Here is a 27407-nt window from a genome sequence, read left to right on the forward strand (position 1 = left end):
GCCACCTAGTGGAAAATTACAAAACAATCACATTGCAGTGACGTTTCTCCTGCGACGGGACGACGTGGAACGCGCCAGAGTTGCAGCGTTGTTTTGGTCGAGTCCACTCCGTGCAGCCTGTATCTAACCGTACAGATCGGTCACTTGTGTGCAACTTATATTATCGGAAAGCTTTTGTTTTTTTACTTTTCAAACTCACCTTCAACGAGCGGATAGCTCTTTCTTCCGGGATGTGAAGGTGTGAACATTGGTGGGATGTAGTTTGGTCAGAAGCATGACTAGTCCGCATACTTTCACAGAAGAACGAGATGACTATTTAGTTCATCAGGAAAACGAACTAGAGGCCCTTTCGTCTATCTTCGGGGATGATTTTAAGGATTTACGAAATAACGATAAATGGAAGGTATTTCATATACAAACATGAAGCTAATGCACATAGTGTGTAGTAGATTTGAGAGTTGTTGTGGCTACCATATGCCAAATCCTTCATGCATTACGGTTGTTTGCATGTACTTCAGATCGAAAGGCCCCCAGAGGTGTACCTCTGCCTCCGACCCAATGGCCTCAACACCGGACAGGAATCCTACGTGGCCGTAGACTTGCAGGTCAAATGCCCAGCCACGTACCCCGATGCGTAAGTACATGCCATGTTCAATACACCAGCTGTACCACACCCACAAGCCATCTGCTAGTGTGAGTGTGAGTATGAATGATGGCAGCAGCTGTCCAGAGAGCAGAATCCGATAGCTATACGTATGTAACAGACTGTGGGTAATATATCCGACAGGCCTCCCGAGTTGGAGCTGAAAAATGCCAAAGGCCTCTCCAATGAAAACCTCCAGTGTCTTCTCAATGAGCTTACCAAGCTTGTGTCGGTGCGGCGTGGAGAGGTAACCCCCCCCCCCCCCCCCCCCCACACACACACACACACACACACACACACACACACACACACACACACACACACACACCCTCTAACCAACCGTCCTCTCCCACAGGTGATGATCTATGAGCTGGCCGACCATGTCCAGGGTTTCCTGAGTCAGTACAACAAGCCCCCGCCGAGCTCCTTCCATGAGGAGATGCTGAAGAACCAGCGGCGGCATCAGGAGAAGCTGGACCTGGAGGAGAAACGGAGGCTGGACCAACGCCGCAAGCAGGAAGAGGCGATGGTGAGCAGCCACGCCTTAACCACCAACCGAAGCAGATCCTAGATGGTTTTCTGTGGAATATCTTTTGGGGGGGACCTTGTCTATAGACTAACCGGCATGGCGTCTGTGGGGTTTTCTAGGAGAAGGAGATCATGGCCGAAATCCAAAGAAGGGAGGAGGAGAAACGGGAAGAGAAGAGAAGAAAGGAAATGGCCAAACTGGTTTGTGAAAAACTCCCATAATCATGAACAATCGCTCACTCACCGAAATGAAATGTTTGCAGTGATGTTGAACACACATTCGTTGCATGAACAGCCAGACTCTCCTGTTGTTGCTGTGTTTATGTGAATGAATTAATGGATGAATATTCGCAAAGATCTCCTCTGTTCGCCAGCAAAGCCACTGTTTCTGCCCTTTTCGCAGTCATTTGATGAAAGTAAGTTGGGCTGTACTGAAAAAGAACAGCCCCACTGCACTGAAACACAACAAGCATAGCCAACACACTTCTACTATTTATTCCTTAAGCAGATGTTTTCATCCAAAGCAACTTCAGATACTTCAGATACATGTTATTAATGAGCAGAAAGGAGTCTTTGTCTGTCATTAGGGTTACCGACCCCAGAACCTGTGCGCTGGGAGTCAAGATACGACCCTATCTTGGGCCGACATACTGCAGAGATAAGCAGATAATAAGTTGGATAAATGTGGCGTTTTCCCCTCAGGAGCGTCTTGAGAGTATGGAGCAGCCCCCCACGTCAGAACCCCCGCTGGGCCTGAGCTCACCCAGCTTCACCGGACCAACCCCTGAACCCCTGGACCCTAAGAGAGGCACCCGGCGCCGGACCACCTCCAACACCCGCCACAGGTACCCCCCCCACCAGACGAGCCTAAACACTTTAGGATGGATCCATGCTGTGTCATGTGGTACGCATTAGGTCTGAGCTACAACTACTATGAACCTTATGTAAACCTAGTAACTTAATAACTATTGAAGTTATTCTTTTTTTTTTAATATTAATTAATGCTTTTTTTTAATAAAAATCTAAATTACCTACGTCATATTAGTTATTTTATGAACTTGTTTCATTCTTTTTTAGTTTCTCCAATTTTGATTGTATGCTGTGGTGGTCTCAACCTCCCTTCTGAAAGTGTTTAGTGCTAAACGACTAAATACGCTTCTAACCTCGCCTCGCTTTACCAGACGAGAGACATTCAACGAAGACAGCCCTCCCCTGCCGAATCCACTCCTCTTCAACAAAGGATCAGCGGGGGAACTGCTGGTCCACCGAGGGAAGTGCCTGGGTAAGAAAGTCGGGCCCTGCTTTCTGTTTCGGACAGGTGGTTTGGAGTTTGACCCCTGTTAGTCCGCTAGCACTTCTGTGTATTCATGCGTGAGGTGGGAATGTGTTCCCTACAGGCGAGAGTGAGCGCCTGGGCCGCAGCGTGTACTGCGGGTTGGAGGCCCATTCAGGGGACTTTGTGGTGGTCTATGAGTGGGCACTGCAGTGGAACAAGAAGATGGGGAAGTTCTTCACCGAGCAGGAGAAGAGCAAAATCGAATACTGTAAAAAGCAGGCGAGTCCCACCAGTCAGACTTAACAGGAACAACGAAAAAGTGCCAGTTTTTCTTAAAAGAAACGAGACAAAGTGCAGACCAGCTGTTTGAAATCCAAACACATTTTTTAAAATGATTATGTTTATTAGTGCATGCATAATAGTTCCGTCTTACAATAACGGTGCATAACTATTAACATTCAGAGAAGTCAGATTGTATTTACCTCTCAGTCAAAGAGGCAAAATGTTGTGTGTGTGTGTGTTAGTTAGTGTGTCTACGTGTCTGCGTGCCTGTGCATCTGTTTTATTCACTAACGTTGTCCACCCCCCCCCCCCCCCCCCCCCCCCCCCCCCCCCACAGATCCACGCTGCGGAGAGCGAGCTCAGCTCCCTGCTGCGGCTGGAGCACCCCCACCTGGTGCGCTACCAGGCGCTGAGCTCCAGCGAGCGGGACGACTGCCTGGTGGTGGACCTGCTGGTGGAGCACGTGGCCGGCGGGACCTCGCTCAACCAGAGCCTGCTCGGCCAGACCCCCGTGGCCCTGGACCGGCTGCGGCAGCACGCCGCACAGCTGCTGGCCGTCCTGGACTACCTGCACGCCAACTCGGTGGTCCACAAGCAGCTGGGGGCCTCCAGCGTGCTGCTGGACCCCCGGGGCGGCGTGCGGCTCACAGACTACAGCCTGTCCAAGAGGCTGAGCGACGTGCTGAGGGAGGAGGTGTTCGTGCCGGCCCGCGTGCGCTTCTGCGAGGAGACGGCCCTGCCCGCCCCCACGGGCAAGAAGGGGGACGTGTGGAGCCTGGGGCTGATGCTGCTGGCGCTGAGCCAGGGGAGGGAGGTGAAGGAGTACCCGGTGGCGGTGCCCGCCGGCCTGCCCGACGACTTCCAGGACTTCCTCAAGAGGTGGGCCTGAGCGAGTCATCAAGTCGGCCGCTTTGTCACAGTCTTCATCGCACCCCGACACGTGACTTGGCCTGTTGTGTTTGATGTGGCACTTTGTGTGTTTTGAAGGGCGGTGCCTCATTCTAAACAGGGCGAGGAAGTGGGTCACGCCTACATTTAGTATTTGATCTGAAGTAACGCTTGGTTGCTTTTTGTTTTTCATGCCTATGTTGACATTCCATCGCCCTATTATGCATCCAGCTAAGGTGGCCATCAGCTCTTTTAAATAGGATTAATAGGATGTAGATTGGGGCGCTTCCAAACCATACTGACAACAGCTTCATAATCGGCGTTGTGTGTGTGTTTGTGTGTGTGTGTGTGTGTGTGTGCGCGCGTGCACTCATGCTTGTGTCTATGCGTGTGTGTGTGTGTGTGTCTGTGTCTGAGACGATTTATCAACGTTGTGCTGTTCTGACGCCAGGTGTGTGTGTGTGAACGACGCGGACCGCTGGAACACCAAGAAGCTCCTTGAACACTCCTTCCTCAACCCCCCACCACCGAAACCAGTCCCCCAAGCCCGGGACTCCAGCCCAGAAGGTACGGCAGGGACGCACACAGGAAAACTAACACCCGGGAATTATTTGTTTAGGAAGTTTTAAGAGTTTATGAATTAATTTAAGCGCTTTTCTCTATATTAACGTGATGATGAATTTTATGATGAATCCGATATTTGTGACATGTCTGCCTACATTTACCTGCAATCTTCTCAAATGACCGGTGAAGATATTCGCAAGAAGAAAACCATTTTCATAAACAAAAATAAATCTAAATGACCACGACTTCCTCTCAAAGTGGAAATGGATCCACCGTTTTAGCTGTGATTTCAACTCTGATATTTAAAAAGATGCCCTTTGGTCTGACAGTTCTAGTAAGGAGGGAGGTTGGGGCGTGTTATCCCCATGGTTATGACCCACGGCAAATTTGTGATACATTTTTTAATACTGTTGTTGTATCTGAGCGTTATAATAAGTATAATTGTATCCGATGTGCGCCACACCATGGCGTTATACTATAGATGCCTGAGAAACCCAAACCCTCACTCAGACGCAGATATTAAATAAACCACTGCTCAGACGGAGCTCTACCATCCATACGCAGCGTAGCGTTTTGCTACAGGTGCCAGAGGAAGCCTTACCCTGTCTTGGACCCTAACACCAAAGCATAGCGCTTTTAGTCTCAGTTTCAGAACCGTTACACCCTTATTCTCAAGCAATAGATGAAACTTTTTCTTTCACGAAAAATAAAAACTTTTTAACACCAAATAACATTTGTTTACATTCGGCTGACTCCCTTCATCTAAAGTGTCCTCTAACCTTCGTATCCTCATCGCCGTTAGCTCTCCCCTCTGAGCGTTGTTGTTGTGGTCTGTCCCCGTCTGAGCGGTGTTGTTGTGGTCTGTCCCCGTCTGAGCGGTGTTGTTGTGGTCTGTCCCCGTCTGACCGGTGTTGTTGTGGTCTGTCCCCAGTGGAGGCGGAGGACTTCCCGTCCTCAGTGCTGCCCCACAGCCACATCCTCGGCGCCCCCTTCAGCGCCGTGCTGCAGCCCCAGTTCTCCCGCTACTTCCAGGAGTTTGAAGAGCTCCAGCTGCTGGGGAAGGGAGCCTTCGGGGCGGTCATCAAGGTGAGCCGCCCGGGATGAGTTCTGTCTACACCTCTCTACACCAAGGGTCTTACATTTACATTTAGGGCATTCAACAGACAATTTTATCCGAAGTGACTTACAATCAGTACATTTGTGTGAGTTCTATTTGGAAGTGTTAACATGATTATTAAAAGGGTGAAACATGGGTCTGTTAGCGGTTGACAAATTTCTCCCCACAAAAGAAGCACAACGCCAGGGGAGGCTCAAAGCATGTAGAGGTGAATCCTAATCAAATATATTCTTCCTGAAACCGATGACATTTTGGTGTTTCAACCACTTTCTCGATTTCCTATCGTCTAGCCTTCAGGATCAAAAACTTGCTCAAGGTCGAAAAAGAATTGACACAGTCACAAACTTTCAGATCACCCCGTGAAGTACCCGTGCAGTACCCCTAGGGGTACGTGCACCCCCATTTGAGAACCACTGCTCTGCGCTATCCTGCCCCTTTCCCATGAACCAACCGCTGTCTTCCCTTCCACCCCCAGGTCAAGAACAAGCTGGACGGCTGCTACTACGCCGTGAAGCGCATCCAGGTCAACCCGGTCAGCAAGCAGTTCCGCCGCATCAAGGGCGAGGTGACTCTGCTGTCGCGCCTCAACCACGAGAACATCGTGCGCTACTACAACGCCTGGATCGAGCGCCACGAGACGCCGCCCGCCGCCTCCAGGCTAGACTGCTCCGACAGCTCCGAGCCCCGCAGCCCCGCCGGCAAGCGGGCGGCGGCCCCCGGCGCAGCGGCGGCGGCCAGGGGCCTCTCGCACGGCCTCAACACCCTGGGCCTGGACGACGCCGTGGAGAAGAACGCCCCGCCCTCCGTGCTGGCCAGCTCGGTGGAGTGGTCCACGTCCATCGAGAGGTCGTCCAGCGCCAAGTGCAGCGGCCACCCCTCCAGCGAGGAGGACGATGATGATGATGATGACGAAGAAGACGTGTTCGGGGCGTCGTTTATGTGAGTGTTGCTCCGTCGCACGTTGGTTCTTTGGCGTTTTGAATCCGGAGCGATGGCTGATTGTTGGTTGATCCTCTGTGGATGCAGGCCGTCGGCCTCGGACTCGAGCGACATCATCTTCGATAACGGCGATGAGAGCGCTGAAGACCTGTCACTGGTAAAACGCGCTGACTTATACCTGCTATTTCTTGCGCTTTTATTTAACCATTTTATTGACGGAATATTTTTTTGTAATGCAGGTCGAACCAAGCAAAAGGCAAGCCGCCGACACGACAGAGAGCACAGACTCGGAGCGATCTACCCTCATCGTACATTACCTGTACATACAAGTAAGGGCACGCCCGTAGGGCTGCGGTACCACCCACTCACCACTAGAGGGGCTCGTTGGCCTAATGAAATAACAACTGAATAACAACACCACCACCCCACAGATGGAGTACTGCGAGAAGAGCACGTTGAGGGACACCATCGACCAGGGGTTGCACGAGGACAGCAGCCGACTGTGGAGGCTCTTCAGGGAAATCCTGGACGGCCTTGCGTACATCCACGAGCAGGTCTGTGTGTGTCTCTGTGTGTGTGCCCAGCCCCCTCTAGTGTCAAACAGATGGGTTTGAAACACGGTAACACGCCGCCAGAAGTGTGTGAAGTCGAAGCGAGCGCCTCTGTTTCTAGTCAGCCCTTGCGTGGCGGACGCGGCGTGGAGTGAGATGAATTAAGAGACGGGGGAATAGCTAGTGCCTGGCTTACGGTGTCATGTGAGATCAGGAGAGGCGTGTGCGGCGGGAGAACGCCGCGGGGTTAAGTCGAGGTCTGCTTCGGGTTCATTCCCCTCTCATGCTCCGCCAGCAAAATTACACGATTTTGCTTTCATCTTACATGGGATATGCTTTGATAATTTCATACCACATAACACAGATGGGTTGTCAAGGAGGCCTTCAGTGTTAATTCTGGGCCTGGGGAGGGATCCCCCTGGGGAATGGGTTTAGTCAACGTACACCGGAATGAGAGGCTCGCTTTCACCGAAGCCCCGGGTTCAGTTATTTTATTAAAACGTGCGATAATCAGTTTGAATTGAGCATAATTAAAACAGTGTAGGTTTGTCACAGAATTAGCGTGACTTTTTAATGCATAATGTACAGTTTGAACCATTTGGTTATCATGATTCTATCCTTTGTCTTAGATTAGGTGGTTTAAGGTGGCTCTGTCATTAACACACATTTCACGACTTTCTCACTACTCTTCTCCATCTCTGCTCTACTTCTCTCCCTTTCTCCTCTCCTACACTCCTCTCCTCCATCCCCTCCTCCTCTCCACCAGGGTATGATCCACAGAGACCTGAAGCCAGTCAACATTTTCCTGGACTCCCAGGACCATGTGAAGATAGGAGACTTTGGCCTGGCCACTGACCACAGAGCTAATGTGGTAGGATGGATAGGCTGCCTGCTATTAATATACACTACACATATATATATCTGTCTTAATTATATTTGAATTATTAATTAAAACATACAATCAATCAAGTTTTTCAATTTCATCCATAGAACAGAGCCATGAATCATAATCGTTGTATACACTCACAAGCCCTAACTTATTATCAGTTGATTAAGATGGCTGAAAAACTGAATTACGCAGACCACACAACCCTACAGAACGTATGAGATAAACATAATTATAATGTATGAATATACAAATATTATACCTTGATCTGAATTTAAACGATAATATTGAATTGTCCAGTCTTACTTACACCACTAGGGGTTGCTAATATCCATCTCCTGGTTACTGGTCCCCAGGCTGCAGGTAAACTGGAGCTGGAGGAGACTGGCCCTGCGGTGATGCCTAAGTCGGATCCTTCAGGTAACCAACAAGACTACACCCACTCCTTTATCCGCTCTGCGGTAACACCCTGTCAGGGCTCTGCTGTGTTTACTGACCGGCTGCAATGCTTTTGTTCCGTCTTTGCCCTGCCAGGCAACATGACCGGCATGGTGGGTACAGCCCTCTACGTCAGCCCAGAGGTCCAGGGGAACGCCAAAGCCACCTACAACCAGGTACCGCGTCCAACCCCGGCTACAAAGTCAGTTTATTATAGAATGTCGTATTTCTTATGTTAATAGATCAGACAGACATTTAATCAATCCCAGATGGGAGCTTCAGGACGTCAATGTTCCCTGATGAGGAATCCCCCCTAGGGCGATGTGTGGAGTATTGACTCCTCACCCCTGGACCACCAGGGAACCAGCGTACATGCGTGACTCACAGCACAGGGGAGGTTTTCCCGAGGCCCAGCAGCGATATGGAGAGCTGGAGTGCCCCGTCCCACATGCTCCATCATGACTCCTAATCCCCTCCCAAAGCGCTCATGCATTCCGCCTCATTAACCCTCCGCAAGCCTAACAACGCTCCGGTGTCCTCTCCGTCCCCCCGTGTCTGCTCCGTCCCCCAGAAAGTGGACCTGTTCAGCCTGGGGATCATCCTGTTCGAAATGTCCTACCGACCCATGACCACCGGCTCCGAGCGGATCTCCGTGATTGGCCAGCTACGCACGGTCAGTCTCCTGGCTCCACCGTACCCTTCTGGTGGGGGGGGGGGGGGGGGGGTGGATGGTGGGAGGCGGGCTCGTGGCTGTTCACCACATGTCCTTCTTTTGTCTTTCAACAGGAGGCCATTGAGTTCCCGGAAGACTTCGACCAGTACGAGACGGGGATGCAGGTGCGCGGCGAGCCCCTCGTTAGTCTGTTAGCGTGGCGGTCGCGCCGCGTAGCGTCCGTGGAGCTCGGCCGACCACAGGCCACATGGCGGCAGTACAGTCATCACGTGCCGGGTTCTATCCTCGATAATCAGGGGATTTATTTAAGGAAGCAATTTAGGGGTTTTAACAACAGTCCCCACCCCCCCCCCCCCCCTTAAATTAAAACAAAACTCTAAAGGAATTCATTACTCTCAAGGAAAAGTAATGAAGTGGGTTACTTAGTGATGCTATGGGGGGGTCGTGGTCCAAACCTCCACTGCAATGAACACGTAAGTTAAAAACGTAATCTTCGACCCCCAGATCTGATGCAGCTGGGGGCTTGTGCAGGAGAGAGATACCCTGAACCTGACCAGTTAATATAGCCCCCCACTCAACGATTAAAATGTTTCCCCCCAGAAAAGCCTTCGTTGGCTGGGAACAGCTCAAACACTGTCTTTGGCTTTTCTTTAAATCCTGTAGCCTAAGGAGAGAACGATCTCGAGACAAAATCCAATGTTATATCATGGCGTGATATCTATATTGAAGAAGTTATTCCTGCTCCTGTTCCAGAAATATTTACAATCCGGTGCGACCGCAATACACGTTGCCGTCCTAGGATGACGCGAAAGGGAATCAATGAATGCTGCTTTTTTCCCCCTACTACTCAAAAGCGGACTTATGACCTATAGTGAAGAAAGCTGCATTCATTCCCCCCCCCCCCCCAGAGGAAGGTGATGCTGTGGCTCCTGAACCACGACCCGGCGCTGCGGCCCACGGCCCAGGAGCTGCTGCGCAGCGAGCTGCTGCCCCCGCCCCTGATGGAGGAGTCGGAGCTTCACGAGGTGCTGCAGCACACCATGGCCAACGTCAACGGCAAGGCCTACCGCTCCATGGTGGGCCAGCTGTTCGCCCAGAACACCACGCCCGTCATGGACTACGCCTACGACATGGACCACGACAAGGTGGGGAGGGGGGGGGGGGGGGGCGATCTGGAAGGGTTTTGTTGTTGTTGTTGTTTGTAAACTAGCGGTGTTGACCGTCCACATAGAGGTTCACTGTTTCGATTCGGATAACGAGCGTTTATGAAAGGATGTCTGTCCTTAAGAAATGCATCCTTAAAAAAATAAAACATTTTTCAAAATTCTAAATGAAGTAAAAAATTCAAGAAGTAATAAAATTATATACATAATTGCTTTCTGCATAAATAATAAAAGGAAACTTTTTTGGGTTAATCTACGTATACTTCTGCATACTGTGAGATGTGGTGACAGAGAGCATTTTTGCACAATCAACATGACTAATTAATGTTGATTCTTTTTTTGAGAATAATTGCTCTAATACTGACGAGCAGACCAGAAAAGAGGGAACCACCCAGCATGAAGCTCTTATAAGCCCAGCAGTGTCGTTACTCCCCTTCACCTCTAGGTGTCACTGCAGACACATTCATGAGTGGAGCCTCTCCTGGTCCTCCCGTGTGTTATCCCTCGCTCACCAGGGCTGGTAGCCCGGTCCGATGCAGGGCCAGGCTGGCGGTTAGCGGCGAGCCCTGCGGCCGTCCTCTCTGCTGCGTCCCTCTGACAGAGCCTTTGTTTGTTTGCTCGCTTCTCCTCCAGGGCAGCTTCCATTTCTACAGCGCCAAATTGCAACAGTATGTGTACGAAACCATCACCAGAACCTTCAAGAAGCACGGTCAGTCCCCTGCTAGTCGCACACGCGTACTGTTGACATACTCTGTGTGTGTGTGTGTGTGTGTGTGTGTGTGAGCATCGCATGAACACCTGCGCGTGTGTGTGTGTGCGCGTCACATAAACATGCACACATGCTATGTTGGCACGCTTGTGTGTGTGTGTGTGTGTGTGTGTGTGTGTGTGTGTGTGTTTGGGGCCCACCTGGACTCCTGACCCGCTGTGCGGCTCTGGGTCTCGTTGCAGTCCTGGATCAGCCATCTGCTGCGGCGTTTGGCTCCAGAACAGGCCCCACATTGTGTGACGGGTTGGGGGGGGTGGGGGGGGGCGGGAGGAGAGGCGCAGGTGAAGCCAGCCGTGGCTATTTCAGTCCCCGCTCCTCACTGATGACACCCAGCTGCACCCATTTGTTTCCGCACGTTTCCCCCTGTACCTACCCGTGGCTCACATCTGTACCCCGGGGGCCGAGGGTTGTGTTATCTTATGGAAATGTCGTTGGACATCCTGGTGTCAATTTAGCATCATAGTGAGCGTGTGTGTGCGTGCACAGACCTCAGGATAACAAGGAAAGTGTGTGTGTGTGTGTGTGTGTGTGTGTGTGCGTGTTTGTGTACGTGTGTGTGTGTGAGAACTCCTGTATCTCCAGGTGCTGTGCGTGTCCAAACCCCCCTGCTCCTTCCCAGGAACAGGAAGTTGTACGAGGGCACCGAGCTGGCCTGCTTCATGGACCACAGCGGCATGCTGGTTACACTGCCCTATGACCTCCGAGTGAGGAGCGCACGCACTCACACACATACATTCATACGCACGCATGAACGCACGCACACACACACACACACACACACACACACACACACACACACACACACACACACACACACACACGGAGAGTGTGAGCCTGCAATCAGCAGTAGCTCCTCAGATCTGGGCTCCTTCAGGAAGGCCAGAGGACTAAATGGCTGTTTCCACAAAATGATTGATTACAGCCTGGCTGGCAGCGCTGTGAGGGGTCCCTCCAGCGGTACCCGGCGTCCTCTTTGATCCGGGTTCCCTAATGGGTTTCTCTTCCCTTTCCCCCCCTGCAGATGGCATTCGCAAGATACGTTGCGCGCATTAAAATCACCAACTTGAAGAGGTACGGTTTCAGCACTCAATTGATGTTAATGTGACGTTAATTAGCTCATCCATTGTGCTTTAATAATAGAAAATCCACAATAATGTAGATATAATAATAGCTGCTGCTGTCTGCAGTGTTAAATCGAGTGAGTAAGGAGATTCAGGAATCTTCTCCTTCCGGCGCCCCGGTCCCCCTCTTCCTCCCTCCCTCCTCCTCCTCTCTCGGCCTCCCGAAGGTACAGCATCGAGCGCGTGTTCCGGCCACGGAAGCACGACCGCGCCCACCCCAGGGAGCTGCTTGAGTGCGCCTTCGACATCGTCTCCCCGGTCACCAACAGCCTGCTCCCCGACGCGGAGGTCATCTACACCATCTCCGAGATCATCCAGGAGTTCCCCGCCCTGCAGGTCAGCATTGAAGGCCCCTTAAGGCCCCCCAAAGCTCCTATCACTACTCCGGTCCCGTCGCCGTAGCCCACGCTCAGCACGGCATGCGTGCTACTGAGCATTCCTAATGCAGGCCAAAGTTTTCCTGAGACAAGGTTACACTTTATTTCCTTCTATTTAGGAAGTCCTCTAAATATTTCAGAGTATTAATGACGCGACGTCCAACGATGCGTTCTGACGTCTTGTGATTGATGACGCGGCTCCCAAAATAAGTGTGGTGCGATGCTAGAACCTCACTTGCTTTTGACCCAAAACATAAAATGATCTAAATCCCTAATGGCCGAATATCTAAATATTCGTCCATTACATGATCGCTGAAATATGTACTTTGTCCTGTAAAATGTGTGAGGACACTGGATAGAAAGATGGAAATGTGGTATGCATGTGTTTGCAAACTGTTTGGGTGGAGGCTTTTAACACCCCAGGAGGAGAGTCACGGAGAAGGGGTCGAGGGACACATTGTGTACACACGCACACGCACGCATGAACGCACGCACGCACACACGCACACATCCAAGCACACACCCACGCACAAGCACACACACACGCACACCCATTCACTCACTCACACTGAGAGTATGGTACAGGAAGTGGTTATTGGTGTGTCGCTTGGTGAGGGAGTGATATCGGGGGCCGGTTTGGGTAAGTTCAAGCCTGGTGTTTCTCCTGACCGCAGGAGAGGAACTACAACATCTACCTGAACCACACCAGCCTGCTGAAAGCCATCCTGCTCCACAGCGGCGTGCCTGAGGACAAGCTGAGCCACGCCTCCAACATACTGTGTGACGCTATGGTCAGTACACGCACACACACACACAAACACACACACACCTGCGCCCCAGATGTTTGCAGTGCCGTATCCATAATCTCTCAGAGCCAAGCCAAGACTGACCCCGCCCGCCACGGTGATCAGGACCATTATATAACCGCTGTGTAACCTTGACCCCTTGTTTCCCTTTCTGAACCCTCCCCCCCCTCCCCCCCCTCAAAGAGTGAGAAGCTGACCAAAAGGGAAGTGGAGGCCAAGTTCTGCAACATGTCACTGTCGACCAATAGCGTGAGTGTGGTCCCTGCGGCTGTGGAAACACGCCCCTGTGTTAACATCTCCCCCTGGGGCTGTTTTGAGTGAGACTCACGCTGTTTGTGGCGTGCAGGTGCAGACGCTCTACAAGTACATCGAGCAGAAGGGCGACCTGGCCAGCCTGGCGCCGCTGCTGCACTCGCTGACCAAGCAGAAGACGGCCGTCACCCAGCTGGCCAAGCAGGGCCACAAGGACCTGGAGGAGCTCACGGCACTGCTGAAGCGGCTCGGCGTCAAGCTGCAGGTGGGCATCCTCATGTTTCAGTGGAGTTTTAGCGCAGGCTAAGTTTGCACGTGACGCAAGGATATTGGCCCAGTGCAAAGTCTAAAAATACCAACCACAATCGCACGTTGATATGAAAAAAAGAAAATCATTTGTGAATATAAAATGAGGGAGAAAGTGTAACGCAGAGACAGTAAAAATGATCCGAATCTGTGGGGGGCGGAGTCACTGATTCGTTAGCGGGGCTTAACGTCAATTAACATCATGAAGGTTGAACAGTTGAGCGCTTCGTTTTATATTTGCCATCCGAAAGTGGTTTTCTGTTTAGCTGATCTTTTGTCCTGTTTTGTTTGATGTCTGTTTGTCGTCATTCACAGGTGGTGGTGAACCTCGGGCTGGTGTACAAGGTCCAGCACCACTCCGGGGTCATCTTCCAGTTTGTGGCGTTCATCCGCAAGCGCAAGCGCACGGTGGCGGACATCGTGGCGGCGGGGGGACGCTACGACCACCTGGTGAGCACCTCCTCTAGCATCTCTTGTACAGATGGAACACTGCTCTCTGCGTGTCTTATACCTGCAGGCACCGTTGAGCAAGATGCTGAACCCCTTATCCTAAAGCCTCCTACCGCCTAGGCGAGAGTCAGGGGGCGGACATACACTGTACACACCAGCCACCCGACAGGTATCAGCCCAAAGCAGTCGGTGGTGCGACTGCTTTGGACGATCGCCGGAGTGGCAGGAGTGATCACCGAGAGACCGACTGGCCTTGGCGATCGCTCTTGCCTTGCTGTCGGGTCAGTGGTCTGTACAGAGATTCTGGTAGCAGGGTTTTCATCTGTGGAACATGGAGAGGGGTTCCACACATGAAACTCTTCTACCAGATCCTCCTAGCCGTCTCTGAAAACTTGCCAATCGAGCGGATTCTCAACCACTCCCATAGACCGGAAAGAGCTCATCCTGGCCAGGATAACATAATTTGCATTCATTTTAAGTAACGGCATATTTGTGTACGTTCGTGTATTCCAGTATAGTACAGTACAGTCGATAATATCAAACATGTTTAAAAAAATCCTTGCCCACCCGCTACCACTCTAGGGTAGCCTGGGTATACCCATGCTGCCTTGCGCGCGATTTCATTTTGCGCTGCTAGGCAGCCTGGATTCCATGGATCTGATTTTCGCCTGAGATAGGGAACCAAACACAGAACGGGGAGGGACGGCAAGACGATGACGACGTCTATGTGACACACCGGAGCTTGTAGTTTACGGATCCAAAATGGCAGCAGACGCGAAGTTACCTTTCGATGCAGCCTTATAGTGTTCTAAGTAGTTTAGAACGCAAGTTTATTTTGAAAAAAGAGCAACTTTCGGCGTTAAAATCTTACATTACCAAGAAGGATGTCTTTGCCCTGCTAGCAACAGGCTTTGATTGGCTATGATTGGCTATGAGCTACGTACAGACTCAGATGATAGACATTCGTAGCGCCCAATAAACGGCTCCAGGCATTCATAAACCACGCCTCAAATACGAGAAAATGAATGTGAATGTTGTCTGCTGTCTGGCGTTAGGCTAACACTATGGGGGTCCTCAAAACGCCTCTCTTGAGACCCCCCCCCCAATGCACCACAATCACAGCCGACGTCAGCCCAGATTCCCCGCCCCAGACCCTCAAACGTTGAGTCAGCAGCCTCGTATCGCCGGGTCTGTGGCCTGGCGGGGAGGAGCGATCACTGACACACCAGTGTCTTGTAAAACGATGCTGCAGTGCTTAAACTTTTTACTGCCACTATCAGACATGTTGCTTTCACGTTTACTCTTGGGGAGCAACGACACGTGGACCACATCTGGCCAACGCCTTAAACGGCCGCTCTCCACAACGCGTTTATAACCCAGGCGGTAAAGCCACGGCAGCTGGTCCAGGAGTCCTGTCTGACGTGAGGTCTTTGTGTTTGGTTTTTTTTTTGAAGTATTTGTCATTCAGGTATCTAATTATGCTTTCTATTTTGTGTAACATCATTATTTTTTGTATGATATTTCTGTTTTTCTTTCACATGTTCGAAATAAATTTTCAATCAATCAATCAATCTTGTATTGATTGTGTTTGATTGGCAGGTGCTGGAGTTCCGTGGGCCAGCCTCCACCACCCCGGCCCCGACTGCAGTAGGGGCCAGTGTGGCCCTGGACAAAGTGTGTGCTGCCATGGCCAGCATGGAGGAGCCGGTGAGCTTACAGGCACACGCACGCACGCGCACGCACGCACTGTTCTGATATTCATCATTATTTATAATGAAGGTGCAGCAGACAGGTTTTCAACTTTAATGATGCCTTTTGGCCCAAGGCTCTGCCACTTTTAGCGACATGCTAATAACTATCATCACTCCACCTCGCTTCACTGCAAGTTATTTTAGGTTTATATTTTTCCTGCAATATGACGGGAGCACCAGCAGTGCTTATTCGGTCGCCCTGGTTCGTGGAACAGCTCACCACAGGACAGCATTTGAGCATTCTATGAAGATAACAACAAAACAAATGTAAATATGTTTACATGGATTTTGTGTTGCGACAAAGATGTCACAACACAACGCTCCGTTGCTTTTGCAAAATCCCAATACAGTGTCTGGTTAGCATGGGTGTCTCCTTTGGCACTCGGGGGGGTCGGCTTAGCTCAGGCGGCAGAGCGGGTTTTCTTGTAGCCGGAAGGGTTGCTAGTTTGATCCCCGGCTCCTGAGCAAGAGACCTTAAACCTAGCTGCTCCCGACAAGCTTGCAGTCACCTTGCATGGGGCGACTCCGCCGTCGGTGTGTGCATGCGTGTAAGAACCGTTGCAAGTCACTTTGGATAAAAGCATCTCGCCCTAAATTGTAAACCGCCACTCAGCCGTGCTGTTGTTCTGTCTGCCAGCCGGTGATGAGCTCCTGTGACGTGCTGGTGGTGCCGGTGGGCCACATCTCCGTCCCTCGCGCCATCACCGTGGTCCAGAAGCTGTGGGGCGCCGGCGTGCCCGCTGACATCGCCTACGACGTCTCGCAGGTCGGTGCTCGCGCGATCGTCATCGTCATCATCCTCCTCATTTTCCTCGTCCTCTTCCTCTTGATCTCCCTCGTCATCCTCATCCTCATCCTCATCGTCCGCATGTTATAAGACACAATCTATTTTAAAGGAGTCATCCGGCAGGTGCATGCTGGGGTCTTGCTCCAGAATGCCCACCACAGGTGGTCTGTCAGGTGGTTAGGCATTCTACACCGGTCAGCACCAGAAACAAGGGGAGGGAATAATAGCACCAATATGGCTCACAATTTTTTGCGCCCCTGGCGAGCGGTTCAATGTGAAGACATCACACATATAGACACGGTGAAAGCACTGGTTTTAGCACACTGGGCCTTATGGGCGCCATTTGTGGAACCGTTCATTGCAATATGCCACAGATACACATACTTACTGCCATGGTGGTTATTATTAATAATAACGTGGACCTCAACCACATGGAGGAAGGTCCTCAAACCATGTGTCCTGTTTGTTGAGTAATGACAGCACTTCTCCTGCAGAGGGCGCACCATTGTAATCATGGTTGGATTCTGAAGCGGTAGACAGCCGAATAGTGTGCCCCTCGTTCTGTGGTTAGCGGTAATGGAGGATTAAGAGGCCTTATGGAGAGCTGAAGTAATGAGTTGTCTTTAACTGAGCTAAATTTTACTGTGTGTGTGTTTTGGAGTTGCGGAAAAAACCAAGGGATGATTGGGGAATAATCACGAAAGATCTCGACCAGTCCAAGCAAAGTTATTTGTCGCTCTCCGGTAAAGGGCTAGGATCTTCCAAGGAACCGATGCCACAGCTCTGTCAAATTCTCCATGTTTGTGTGACAGTGTGTGTGTGTTTGTCTGTAAGTGGTGTGTTATTACAGCATCCCCACCCTCCCCCAGTCCCTGGCTTTGTATTTCTGCTGAGGCATCTTCTTTTTTCCACCACCTGTGATTATTCTAAAGTCCTATCATTTTTCATTTTTTTCTTCCTTTAATCCGTCCCTCACTAGAACCTGTTATTGTTCTCTCTCTCTTTCTCTCGTTCTCTCTTCTATCTTCTCTCTCTCTCTTCTCTCTTTTCCATTTATGACCTTCTTTGGTTTCGCTGTTTTCATTGTTGCACATAATTGGACATATATTAAGTAAAAGAACACCAGGGGGTAACCCCCCCCCCAAATCCCTCAAAAATATCTCCTCCTGGCTCGAAACGGGAGACGTTGGGCTCCTGGGACCATCAGGCAGCTCGGCCCTTGAGGCCATCCCTTCCAGGCCCACATTAGGTGGACGATATGGACCTGGATCCCCTTGAACCGCGGCCGCACGTTGGGGTGGACCGGGGGCGGAGCGGTGGGGTGGTCTACTCATAGTGAACCCCCTCCATGCCAGGCCTTGACCTCTCGGGACGCTTCTTGGACCTTTCATTGGCCTCAGTGCGTGGAAACCAAGCATGTATAAGGCTGGACCCGGTGTGATCTGTGGTTCACCAGAACTGAAACTGAAATCGACGAAAGCTGTTGGAGAAAGCCCTCTGTTCACTGAAATAGAAACTCAATGTGGCTCTGCAGAAACAATTAACTGAACTTTAAAAGGGAATAGACAGATGATTCATACGTTTAACATCAGCCTTTTTTGGTTCCTGTTTACAATTCACTGCATTTGCGAGGTGAGACTTGGCCTTAATCTAAGCTAACCTCTGTGGTCCAAGACCTGGATCAATTCAATAAGTTGGAATCTGTAAATACTCTGATGGAGCAGGCCAGCGGTGATATAATGATTTGTTTTTATAAAGAAATAAAATAATTATAGCAAAACTGATACTGAAATAGCAGAGACACAGAACTCCTGAAGATAAAACTAAAACTACAATGAAACGTTATTCAATATCACTGGAAATTAAATATAATACAGTTATACAATTCAAATATAAACTGATTCAAGAAAATCTAAAACAAAACACTGGTTGGAACCAACCTCAGCTACGCTATGAAGCCAAGGAGACATGTGGCCCCAAGCTGCCCGCGTGCCTTCGGGCAACGCCGGCTAACCTGCTTTTATTGAGTTCTCTTACTTGTTTTCTTTGTCCAGAAATGGTGACGCTTCGGTGCAAGCGTGAAGGGAAGACACACACGCACATGTGTACACACACACACACACACACACACACACACACACACACACACACACACACACACACACACACACACACACACACACACACACACACACACACACACAGTGCAGGGCTTGTTCGGTGCCACTCGGTCAGACGTGTGACGGAGTGGCCAGATGCAAACGCCTGGCGGTGTCTGAGCGGGATAAATCACACAGCCACATTTGACATGGTTGAGCGCACTGCACTGAGCTGGGCACACAAACACACGCACACACACACACACAGGCAGGCCTTGGCACAGGGGCACGGGGTGCCGTCTGTGTGCACCGGTTCCAGGAGAAAGCCCCAGCCCGCCAACCGTGCCCGTTGAGCAACAGGACGCCGCATGGCCGGCATTACTCTCCTTTACATGCTCTGATGTTTCCAATGGAAGGGCTGCAGCCAAGCGTGCGTCTGTCTGCCGTCCGTGTGTCTCTGGGTCGGCCAACACGTCAGTGTTGCGACTGGGGACAACGGGAATTGGCTTTTTATTGGATGTTTCTCCAATTGAATTAGGCTTTCTGAAGGACACATCCGCTCACGTCACCCACCGGGGGGGGGGGCGATGATGACACCCCTGGACAATTGCGTACTAGCCCCCCCCCCCCCCATCCCTCCTTCCCCGTCTTCCCCTTCTTGGCATACTATTGGCACACTGTGTTCAATCTGTCCACACTGGATTCCATGTGTCGGACAGACGGACGGACGCACGCACGGCGCCCTCTGAGGACTGCACGCAGAAAATGGCAGCCTGCCAAGCATGCTCCCCTCAGCGGACCACCATAGCGAAGCGTGTCCCCCCCCCCCCCCTCCCCCCACCCCCACAACCGGAGCGAGGCTCTGTATGATTGGCTGCAGCAGGAAACTCCACACTCGGTGGGAATGTCATGTTGTTTGCTTTTTTCCCCTTGTGTCTGTTGTAGTCCCAGGAGACGCTGTTGGAGCAGTGCAGGCAGGCTGGCATCACCTCCATGGCTCTGGTTTCTGATAAGGAGGGCAACTACATCAAGGTAGGCACGCCCACACGTTTCAAAGCTGTGCCAAACAAGAACCTGGACTAAGGCAGGGAGAAGGTTGGAGTTAGACGGCATGCAGTCGGCAGTGCTCGTTGGCACCTCGCGGTTATGTGTGAGATGTCACCGCAGCTACGTCACTTGAGGAGGGAGTACCAAACCTTTTCATGTGTCCGCAGGTGAAGTCCTTGGAGAAGGACAGACAGTCGGAGAAACGCATTCCGGAGGGCGACCTGGTGGACCATGTCCTCCAGAAGTACCGAACCAGGTTGTTGGAGGAGAGGAACGGCAGGTAACCAAGCGGCGCGTCTGCCCCATCTAATGTACACCTCGCTGGACGTCCCAATGTGTAACATTTCAACTCAAATAAAATTAATTTGTTGTAGAAATACATTGAAGAAAATGTAGAAATACATTGTAGAAGATGTAGAGATACATTGTAGAAATACATTGTAAAAAATGCAGCGATATATTTGTTGTTGATATTATTTGTCTTTGTTAGTTAGGGTGTGCTCTCCCCTCCAGAAGTTCGGTTATAGCATCGTCAAACTTCTGGATCCGAGATTAGCGACTAACTAGGATGGGCCCAATCTCACACAGTGTGACTTTGAATTGAAAGAGAGCAGGAAGATAATGGCTTGTCGAGATGCCTTTCACATTTTCACCCCTTTCTCCACCCACACGCCCACTAGGGAAACCTGTGATGGCATCTCGCTCCAGAACCCTAAAGGGTCCATCCCCAACTCCTCAGGTAATGCCGTGGGCAGCCCTGCTGAACCCTACCCTGGTGCTCCCAATGCCAGACATATAGAACATCTATGAGCACAGTGTTTACACCGCCAGGGTGAAGGTCACGGGGGGGGGGGGCTGAAGATCTGGATACACTTGAGGTGAAATCTCAAATCACCACTATAAGGAACGTTTGAATAACGTTAAGGTCACGGTTGTACTGCGGCAAATGAATTGGCTGCGTATGTACGACAGCGGGTATTTGTGAGGAGATGTGTGCCCGTTTGACGTTCTATTTTCAGACGTTGAACCGACTGAACCGGTCGTTTTCCGGAGTGACTTTCTCAATGAGCCCCAGAATTGTTTAAATTCCGAAGTGTGAGATTTCACACTGCTGCGCCGCACAATTCCCCCTTCAGACACATGCACATAGCCACACTTTAATGGTCTGAACAATTGTTAAACACAGGGCCGCTTTCGTAGTCGTCCTCTGGGGTATGGGCGTGGCCTTGGCCTTGCGGTTCGCTGTTGAAAGCAACAGGTTTTCCTGGAAAATGTAACAATGGCCTTCAGCAGAATGACATCAGGAGGGATGGCGGTTAAAGAGTACTTTTGTGTGTGTGTGTGTGTGTGTGTGTGTGTGTGTAGGTTCATCAGAGCAGCATGGGAGCATTGGGACGGTGAATGTGAACGTCATCAGCCAGGAGAGGGTCCCCTCCAGTGCCAGGCGACGCTATGAGACCCAGGTCGGTGCGCACGCACACACACAGGCACACACACACACACACACACACACACACACACACACACACACACACACACAGTGAGCCAGGTCCTGTCCCGTAACACAGCGTGAGACCAACGGAGAGAGTGAGAGAACCGTCTGGAGCCTTAAGATCTCATGATGGAATATTACTCTCACTGCCAGCAACTCCTCTGTCCTCTTTGTCAAGATTGATTGCAAATATCAGGTCTCTCTCTCTCTCTCTCTCTCTCTCTCTCTCTCTCCTCATGGCTGGCTAGCTCTCGTCCTTGTCTCTTGCCCACTTCCGTCTGGTTCGTCTCTCCCCGCTCTCTCTGGGATTTTGGTCACAGACAGCGTTTTTGACTTGTGAGGAGGAGGAGGAGGAGGAGGAGGAGGAGGATAGGCAGGCTTAAGATTCTTTTATTTTTTGATGTTGTTTTCCACTGCTCTGTCTTCATCATGGGAACACACTCTCTCTCTCTCTCTCCTTTCTTCCTCCCCTCTGGGCTCCTTCTCTCTTCTTTCTTTCTTGTTCTCAGATCCAATCCAGATTGCAGACTCTTGGTAGCAATTTGCAGAACAAGAACAGCGACATCGAAGTTCTGGCCGTAAGTCTTTTATTTGTGCATCATTTTGAACTCCCGTCCGACCACTCCTTTCCCACCACAATTATTTTCCCCGCCTTATCTCTAGAATGCATATGTGAAATCGCAGAGAATGAATAGCATAAATCTTTGATAGTTATTCTCCTTTCACTGCCTGTAACGAATATATCTGTTTATTTATAGTTTCATGGACGATTTGCAGTAAAGTATTCTTAGGGAAAATATGCCGTCTTATTTTCCCATTAAATGTTCCATGCCCGTTAGAGATGGCATCAGTGGCTTAGTAATACAGATTAATCAAACATAAACAATACAAAACTATCTATCGTTCACAACTATATTGGAAAAACAACCATACCATAACATTGGCTTTCCCAGCACAGAGTCATCATTTATATAAATTATGGCTGCTGGCGTTTTCGTCTGAAGTCAAATTTCTGTTGTAATTGGTTCCGTTGGGAACAAAAAACATTGAAAATAAGTTTTACGATTGTCTTGGGTTCAAGCCTTTGAGATACTTCAGCTTTCTGAAATATCGATGTGAAAGCGGGTGAACTTTTTACTCATCCCAAGAATACTTAATTTGACAAATTGTTCTTGTGAATGGTTAAACATAGATATTCATATCATTTTCAGCACATTATATGAATGATATAATGAACAACCAGTGCTCATCCTTGCTTTTAGTGCTTCCACCAGCTCACCTCATTCTCTGGCCTCGACCCTAGAAATGTTTCACTTGAGTTTGTTGGCCAACTGTGGCCCATTTTCATCCAAAAACATATTTTTCAAGCTCATCCCCCTGTCGTTTGAAGTATATCCCTGGCTTTCGTCCCCACATTTCTTATTTTATGAAGGAACAGAATGTTCTGATGGTACAGTGTGTGCGTGCGTGCGGTAAGCTACTGGTTGTTTGCTCGCTGCAGCAGTAGCAGCTTATCTCCAGGAGGGCATCGCTAACAAACTTCCTGCAGAAAGCACAGTGTTGGTGGTGCCTTTTCCGCTCCGTCGGTGGAATGTAATGCAGCATTGCGATAAGGCTGGGCCGTGCTCCGCTTGTGTCCAGCTCCCTCATTGTTCTCCTGTGTTTACGTCCACAGGTGGACCTGCAGAAGGAAACACTCATCAACTTCCTGGCTCTGGAGGTTGGTTTTCCCCCTGCGGTGCAGTCAATGAAGGAAGGGGTGGAGGGACGAGGAAGGAACACAATGGGATTCCCTCTCTCGCTCTCCACGGGAAGAGGGAATCCCGGGTTGCAAAATGTACAGTACGTTCCCAGGGCTGTTGAGTGGGAGTTTGGGGAACACCTCTCGGTCCGACGGCAGACATAAACGGCCCGGTTTCCTCCCAAAGCGGTCTGCTTTATTGTCCCGACGCACGCAGACAGACAGACGGCCCCAGGCAGCATGTTGCACAGGCCAGTTAAAAAAGCGCTCAGTCTGAACACCACGCCCTGAATAGGTGTTAATGTTCACATTCCAAAATCCTGAGCTGAACGACACCCGCTATACTGCTGCTTTCCATCGGAGAGACTTATTAAAAAAGGCGGATGGAGCCGGGGGCTGTTAAACGGTGAAAAACACAAAGACAGATTACGTTTTCCATGACATAACTGTGTGAGAAGGCGTAGAATTAGCTGTACCTCTTGTGTATTTATTTATATAAATGTATATGCATATAAAACACACATGACAATACCCTATGTAGCCAGGTCGGACAGGAAAAGCCTGCTTTTAGAAGTGGCCAAGTCTTGTCAGCTGCTTGGAAGCAGAGAAATATATATATAATATATTTATGGAATAGAGCGAAAAAATATCGGATCTAGAGATATTTTGGAAAGAACATATGGAGACTGAAAATGCTAAGTAAAAATGGAACCCACTACAAATTCTACTCTCTATTTAGACGGTTTCTGTCATGTTTATTCATTAATTGAGTAATTCTAAGCTATTTTTACCAGTGTATGCGTATTGAGACACAGGCCTTCTGCTCAGAAGCAGCTAGAGGATAGGCCTCTTCTCCAGGGTGCTTCCAGGGAGGGATGGAACCCTCAACCTCCAGGTCATCTGCTAACATCCCTTTCTCTTCTCAGTTCGAGAGCGAGGATCAGTTCAACATCAGCGTCAGCCATCTGTTGTCCCGCCTGCCCAAACAGCGCTACCTCAAGTCCATCTGTGACGAGATCCACCGCCTCAAGATGGTGAAGAAGTGAGTACGTGGGTCTTTTTGAGTGGGCTCATCGACACGTCGTGCTTGTGCTTAGCGCTTAAGTCCAGTAGAGACCAATCTGAAAATAATTGGAGACCCTATCGCCACTCCTGCTATTATTGGCATCAACTTTGAATTTACATAAATAAGACAAAACAAAAAGTGACTGGAAAGTAAGTAAGTGCAGGCAATGCCTGGATTTGATCATAGCAAGACCTTGAACTGCTCAAAGGGACTTGGAGACTTCCTAGAAGAGGCGAAGACAGAGTTACTATTTTCAACGGCCACAGGAAATGTTCACAGTTCATTCTCCCATTCATCCCAACACCACCTTGCTAACCCTGGGCTCACCCCAACCCCAAACCCCTTGTTATTCCACTGGTATGTAGTAATATTTGTCTGGCTACTGTCTGGCTGTGCTGCATGCTGCACAACAGTGAGGCCTGTCTCTGGTACGGACCCAACGGTCATGATGATGATGATGATGTGTCTGCGAGGAGGGAGGAAAAGGCTTTAGACGGGTGCTGGGGAACACAGACATTCCTTTTATGGACACCCGCCACCCACACGCTTTGAACAAACCCAACAGACTCCCAGGCGTAAGACTGACCCTGTTATACTTAAAAAAGAAAAGAAAAAAAGCAAAGCAGGCCGCGTTAGCCGGATAACTACTGCCTGTCGAACATCAAATGCTCACCTGATCCCATTTCCTGAGGTGAAATCTGCAGGGGGATTTGGACTTGTTTGGTCTTCTGATGTCTGGCTTTTAACCTCCCCCCAACCGCTAGAGGATTAATACACCCAGTGTGCCGTGGAACACTGTTTATTGTGTTGCCCGTCACCACGGCGGTTGTGGACACGCCGGTGGTAATGTAGGCGATCTCCTAGGCAGCAGTCTTTTTTCACAAAACCAAAGCCTCTGTCCGTGGGGCTCTCCGTGTCGTGACGCTTAAAAAATGTCCATACAACGTAGCGGTGAGGGGATTTGATGGATTCTCTCTCCCGTGAATGGAGTCCCCACAAAGGGAATCAAAGGCGCTCAACCCGGGCTTCCCGTCAGCCTCCACAGAGCCAGTTGTTTGCAATTTCCTGTGTGTGCGCGCGGCGCGGTGTGTTCCGCTCGCCATTGAGCGGGGGGGATCCAACTGATAAATGAGCGTCGTGAACGATGGCGAACAATGAGGATATTCTGTGTGTGTTTGAGCAGTTTCTTTGCGTGGGATGCGGAAACACTCGCGGCAGGGCCCCGTACGAGCAGGGGGGTGGGGCAAAGGCCATTGCGAAGCGCCGTTGCTTGGCCCCGACCGGGCTTCTTAGGGGGACAGAGCTATTGGGCCCTCCGACACACTGCTGTGGCATCATAACGCTGCACACACTCATGACACACGACAGCTCAGGGCAGATGGGTGCTGCTACCGCTGACGTGAGCAAGGCCAATTAAGGCTAGTTCGTTAAACGCTTAATTAGTGTTCAGAGAGCAGGCGGGCAGCCCACAATGCAGCCAGCGTCGGGGCATTGTTGGCCTCGCTCGCAGCCTCAGAGTATATTCCCAGGCCGTGTCAGCCTGTTATTGTGTGCGTTCTCATTCATTCCTGTCCGTTGGTAGCCAAATGTTTGAAAAAATGTTTCACAGAACTTTCGGTCGAAGGTTACCCGAACCCCGAGATAAATTAACTGAAGGAAAACCTCAGGGAAAGAGCCCATTGTAGACGCGAAATGTGCAGAGTAAGGCCGCATAGGATACGTCGACGGTACAATGAACGGACGTAGTCTCCCTAATAATATAGTGAACATGGAAAAGTAAAATGTGCACGCAATCAAGAAAATGCATTGTGACGCAGTATGGGAATCCTAAAGTCGGCGAAACGAAGTCGGCCAAGAATCAGCCTTCCTAACAAAAGCCCTTTCATGGCCGGCATAGCTTAATTTCATTATCTCAACCATGATTGTGCACGCTCAGACCGTGGCGTGCTCAACTATGGAACATACAGATGTTGTGTGGGGCAATTGAAGACAGAGGGGCCTGAGCTTTCCTCTTGCATCTCCCTCCATGAGATGGATGTACGGGCCAACGGGCCATGGATGTACTTTGACGGTTAATGTTAGGGGTGGGAATCACAGGGTACCTGTACGCGATACATTGTCCACGATACAGATATTATTGCGATACTGCGATAATCAATATATTTTTAAACAATCTTATAACGATGCATCCCGGTGTATGCACTAACATGATAATAAAGAATTATAATAAATATTTAAAAGATGATATTTTTCGCCAGTGTATCGATTCTCGTATCGCATGATTGCACCCATGAACCCAGATCTGACCGAGCGATGCCGTCTCTGTGTGTTCTGTGACAGGTTGGCTGTGGTGGTGCTGTACAGCTACAAGGATGACTACTACAAGATACTCCTCTGAGTGTGTGAGTGTGTGAGCGAAGCCTCCACACTGGTTGGTGGCGCCGGCTGCTCGTCACAACGCAGATCCTGTTGCAACGGTTATAAAACATTTACCTTTGGGGAAAAAAGGTAAACACGCACGCACAGATAACGAAGCAGCTTTCTTCTTTAATATACAATAATACACAATATACAATGAATGTACCAGCTATCAGGTGTTTAAACCAAAACCTTGTTCAGTGTTTTTAAGCTCTCCATGCATAATGTTTAGACTGGACTGGACTGCCTTAATAGAAAACGAGCTTTCCACAATCGATTAAATCTTTTTTTACTTTTCATAAAAAGTGACAATGTGAAGTGTGAGAAATAAATAAGTATTTTCCCTCATTTTGCTCTCTGTCGTGGTTCTGGTCATTTGAAAACAATGGCGACTGTTGCCATCGCTGGCCTTTGGAGCAGTCTCCCCTTCTCTGCTACTGAAATGGAATATTACCTCATAAGCTTGTGATTATCCTAAATATTAGGAAAATAAATTACTTGTGACCCTGTTTAAATCTCAAGCCTCTGAACTCATTATGCGGTCGATTTAAATTCAAACATATGTGGGAGCCATTTCCAAGCGTGGATTATGGCTAATTTCACTTTGGACGAGTGAGGCTGTTGGCAGTCACGCCAATACAATTGATCGATCAAAGCAAAAGTTAACCGATGTGCATTTTGTTAGCTTCAAAGCACTTTCGGAACTAAATGAAGACTGAATACATCTTAGAAAGCTTTGTTATCTCTGTGAGAGTGCCACCATACTTGGTAAATTGGTGTGTGTGTGTGTGTGTGGGGGGGGGGGGGGGGGGGATAGTAAAGGTAAACTAGGTTCAAGGTCTAGTCTGCATGTTTCGTTGCTTTTAATATTGCTTGTGTAGTGGTCTACATGAAACAACTTGGAACATGTCTTTTGGTTTACTCATCTGTCCCACATTTGTGATAAGAAATGATAAAGATAAGATGGCTACCCCTAC

General features: G+C 49.8%; 1 protein-coding gene across 1 annotated transcript; it reads left to right on the forward strand.

Moving 5' to 3' along the window:
* Nucleotides 1–102: 102 nt before the first annotated feature.
* On the forward strand, nucleotides 103–26732 carry eif2ak4 (eukaryotic translation initiation factor 2 alpha kinase 4). The gene is made up of 39 exons (XM_079752766.1): nucleotides 103–403; nucleotides 519–634; nucleotides 788–890; nucleotides 999–1172; nucleotides 1292–1372; nucleotides 1874–2016; nucleotides 2353–2453; nucleotides 2569–2726; nucleotides 3067–3608; nucleotides 4069–4184; nucleotides 5113–5267; nucleotides 5774–6237; nucleotides 6325–6394; nucleotides 6477–6566; nucleotides 6669–6791; nucleotides 7555–7659; nucleotides 8031–8094; nucleotides 8209–8288; nucleotides 8684–8785; nucleotides 8899–8949; nucleotides 9694–9930; nucleotides 10582–10657; nucleotides 11300–11421; nucleotides 11739–11788; nucleotides 12006–12174; nucleotides 12890–13006; nucleotides 13205–13270; nucleotides 13368–13538; nucleotides 13895–14029; nucleotides 15629–15736; nucleotides 16418–16546; nucleotides 19612–19698; nucleotides 19881–19993; nucleotides 20394–20452; nucleotides 21079–21176; nucleotides 21715–21783; nucleotides 22881–22925; nucleotides 23873–23988; nucleotides 26353–26732. Exons 1-39 carry the CDS (start codon nucleotides 275–277, stop codon nucleotides 26408–26410), a joined length of 4992 nt encoding a protein of 1663 aa, XP_079608892.1. The 5' UTR covers nucleotides 103–274; the 3' UTR covers nucleotides 26411–26732.
* The last annotated feature ends 675 nt before the right edge of the window (nucleotides 26733–27407 follow it).

Source organism: Pollachius pollachius (genome assembly GCF_949987615.1).
Source record: "Pollachius pollachius genome assembly, chromosome: 15".
NCBI classification, from domain to species: Eukaryota; Metazoa; Chordata; class Actinopteri; order Gadiformes; family Gadidae; genus Pollachius; species Pollachius pollachius.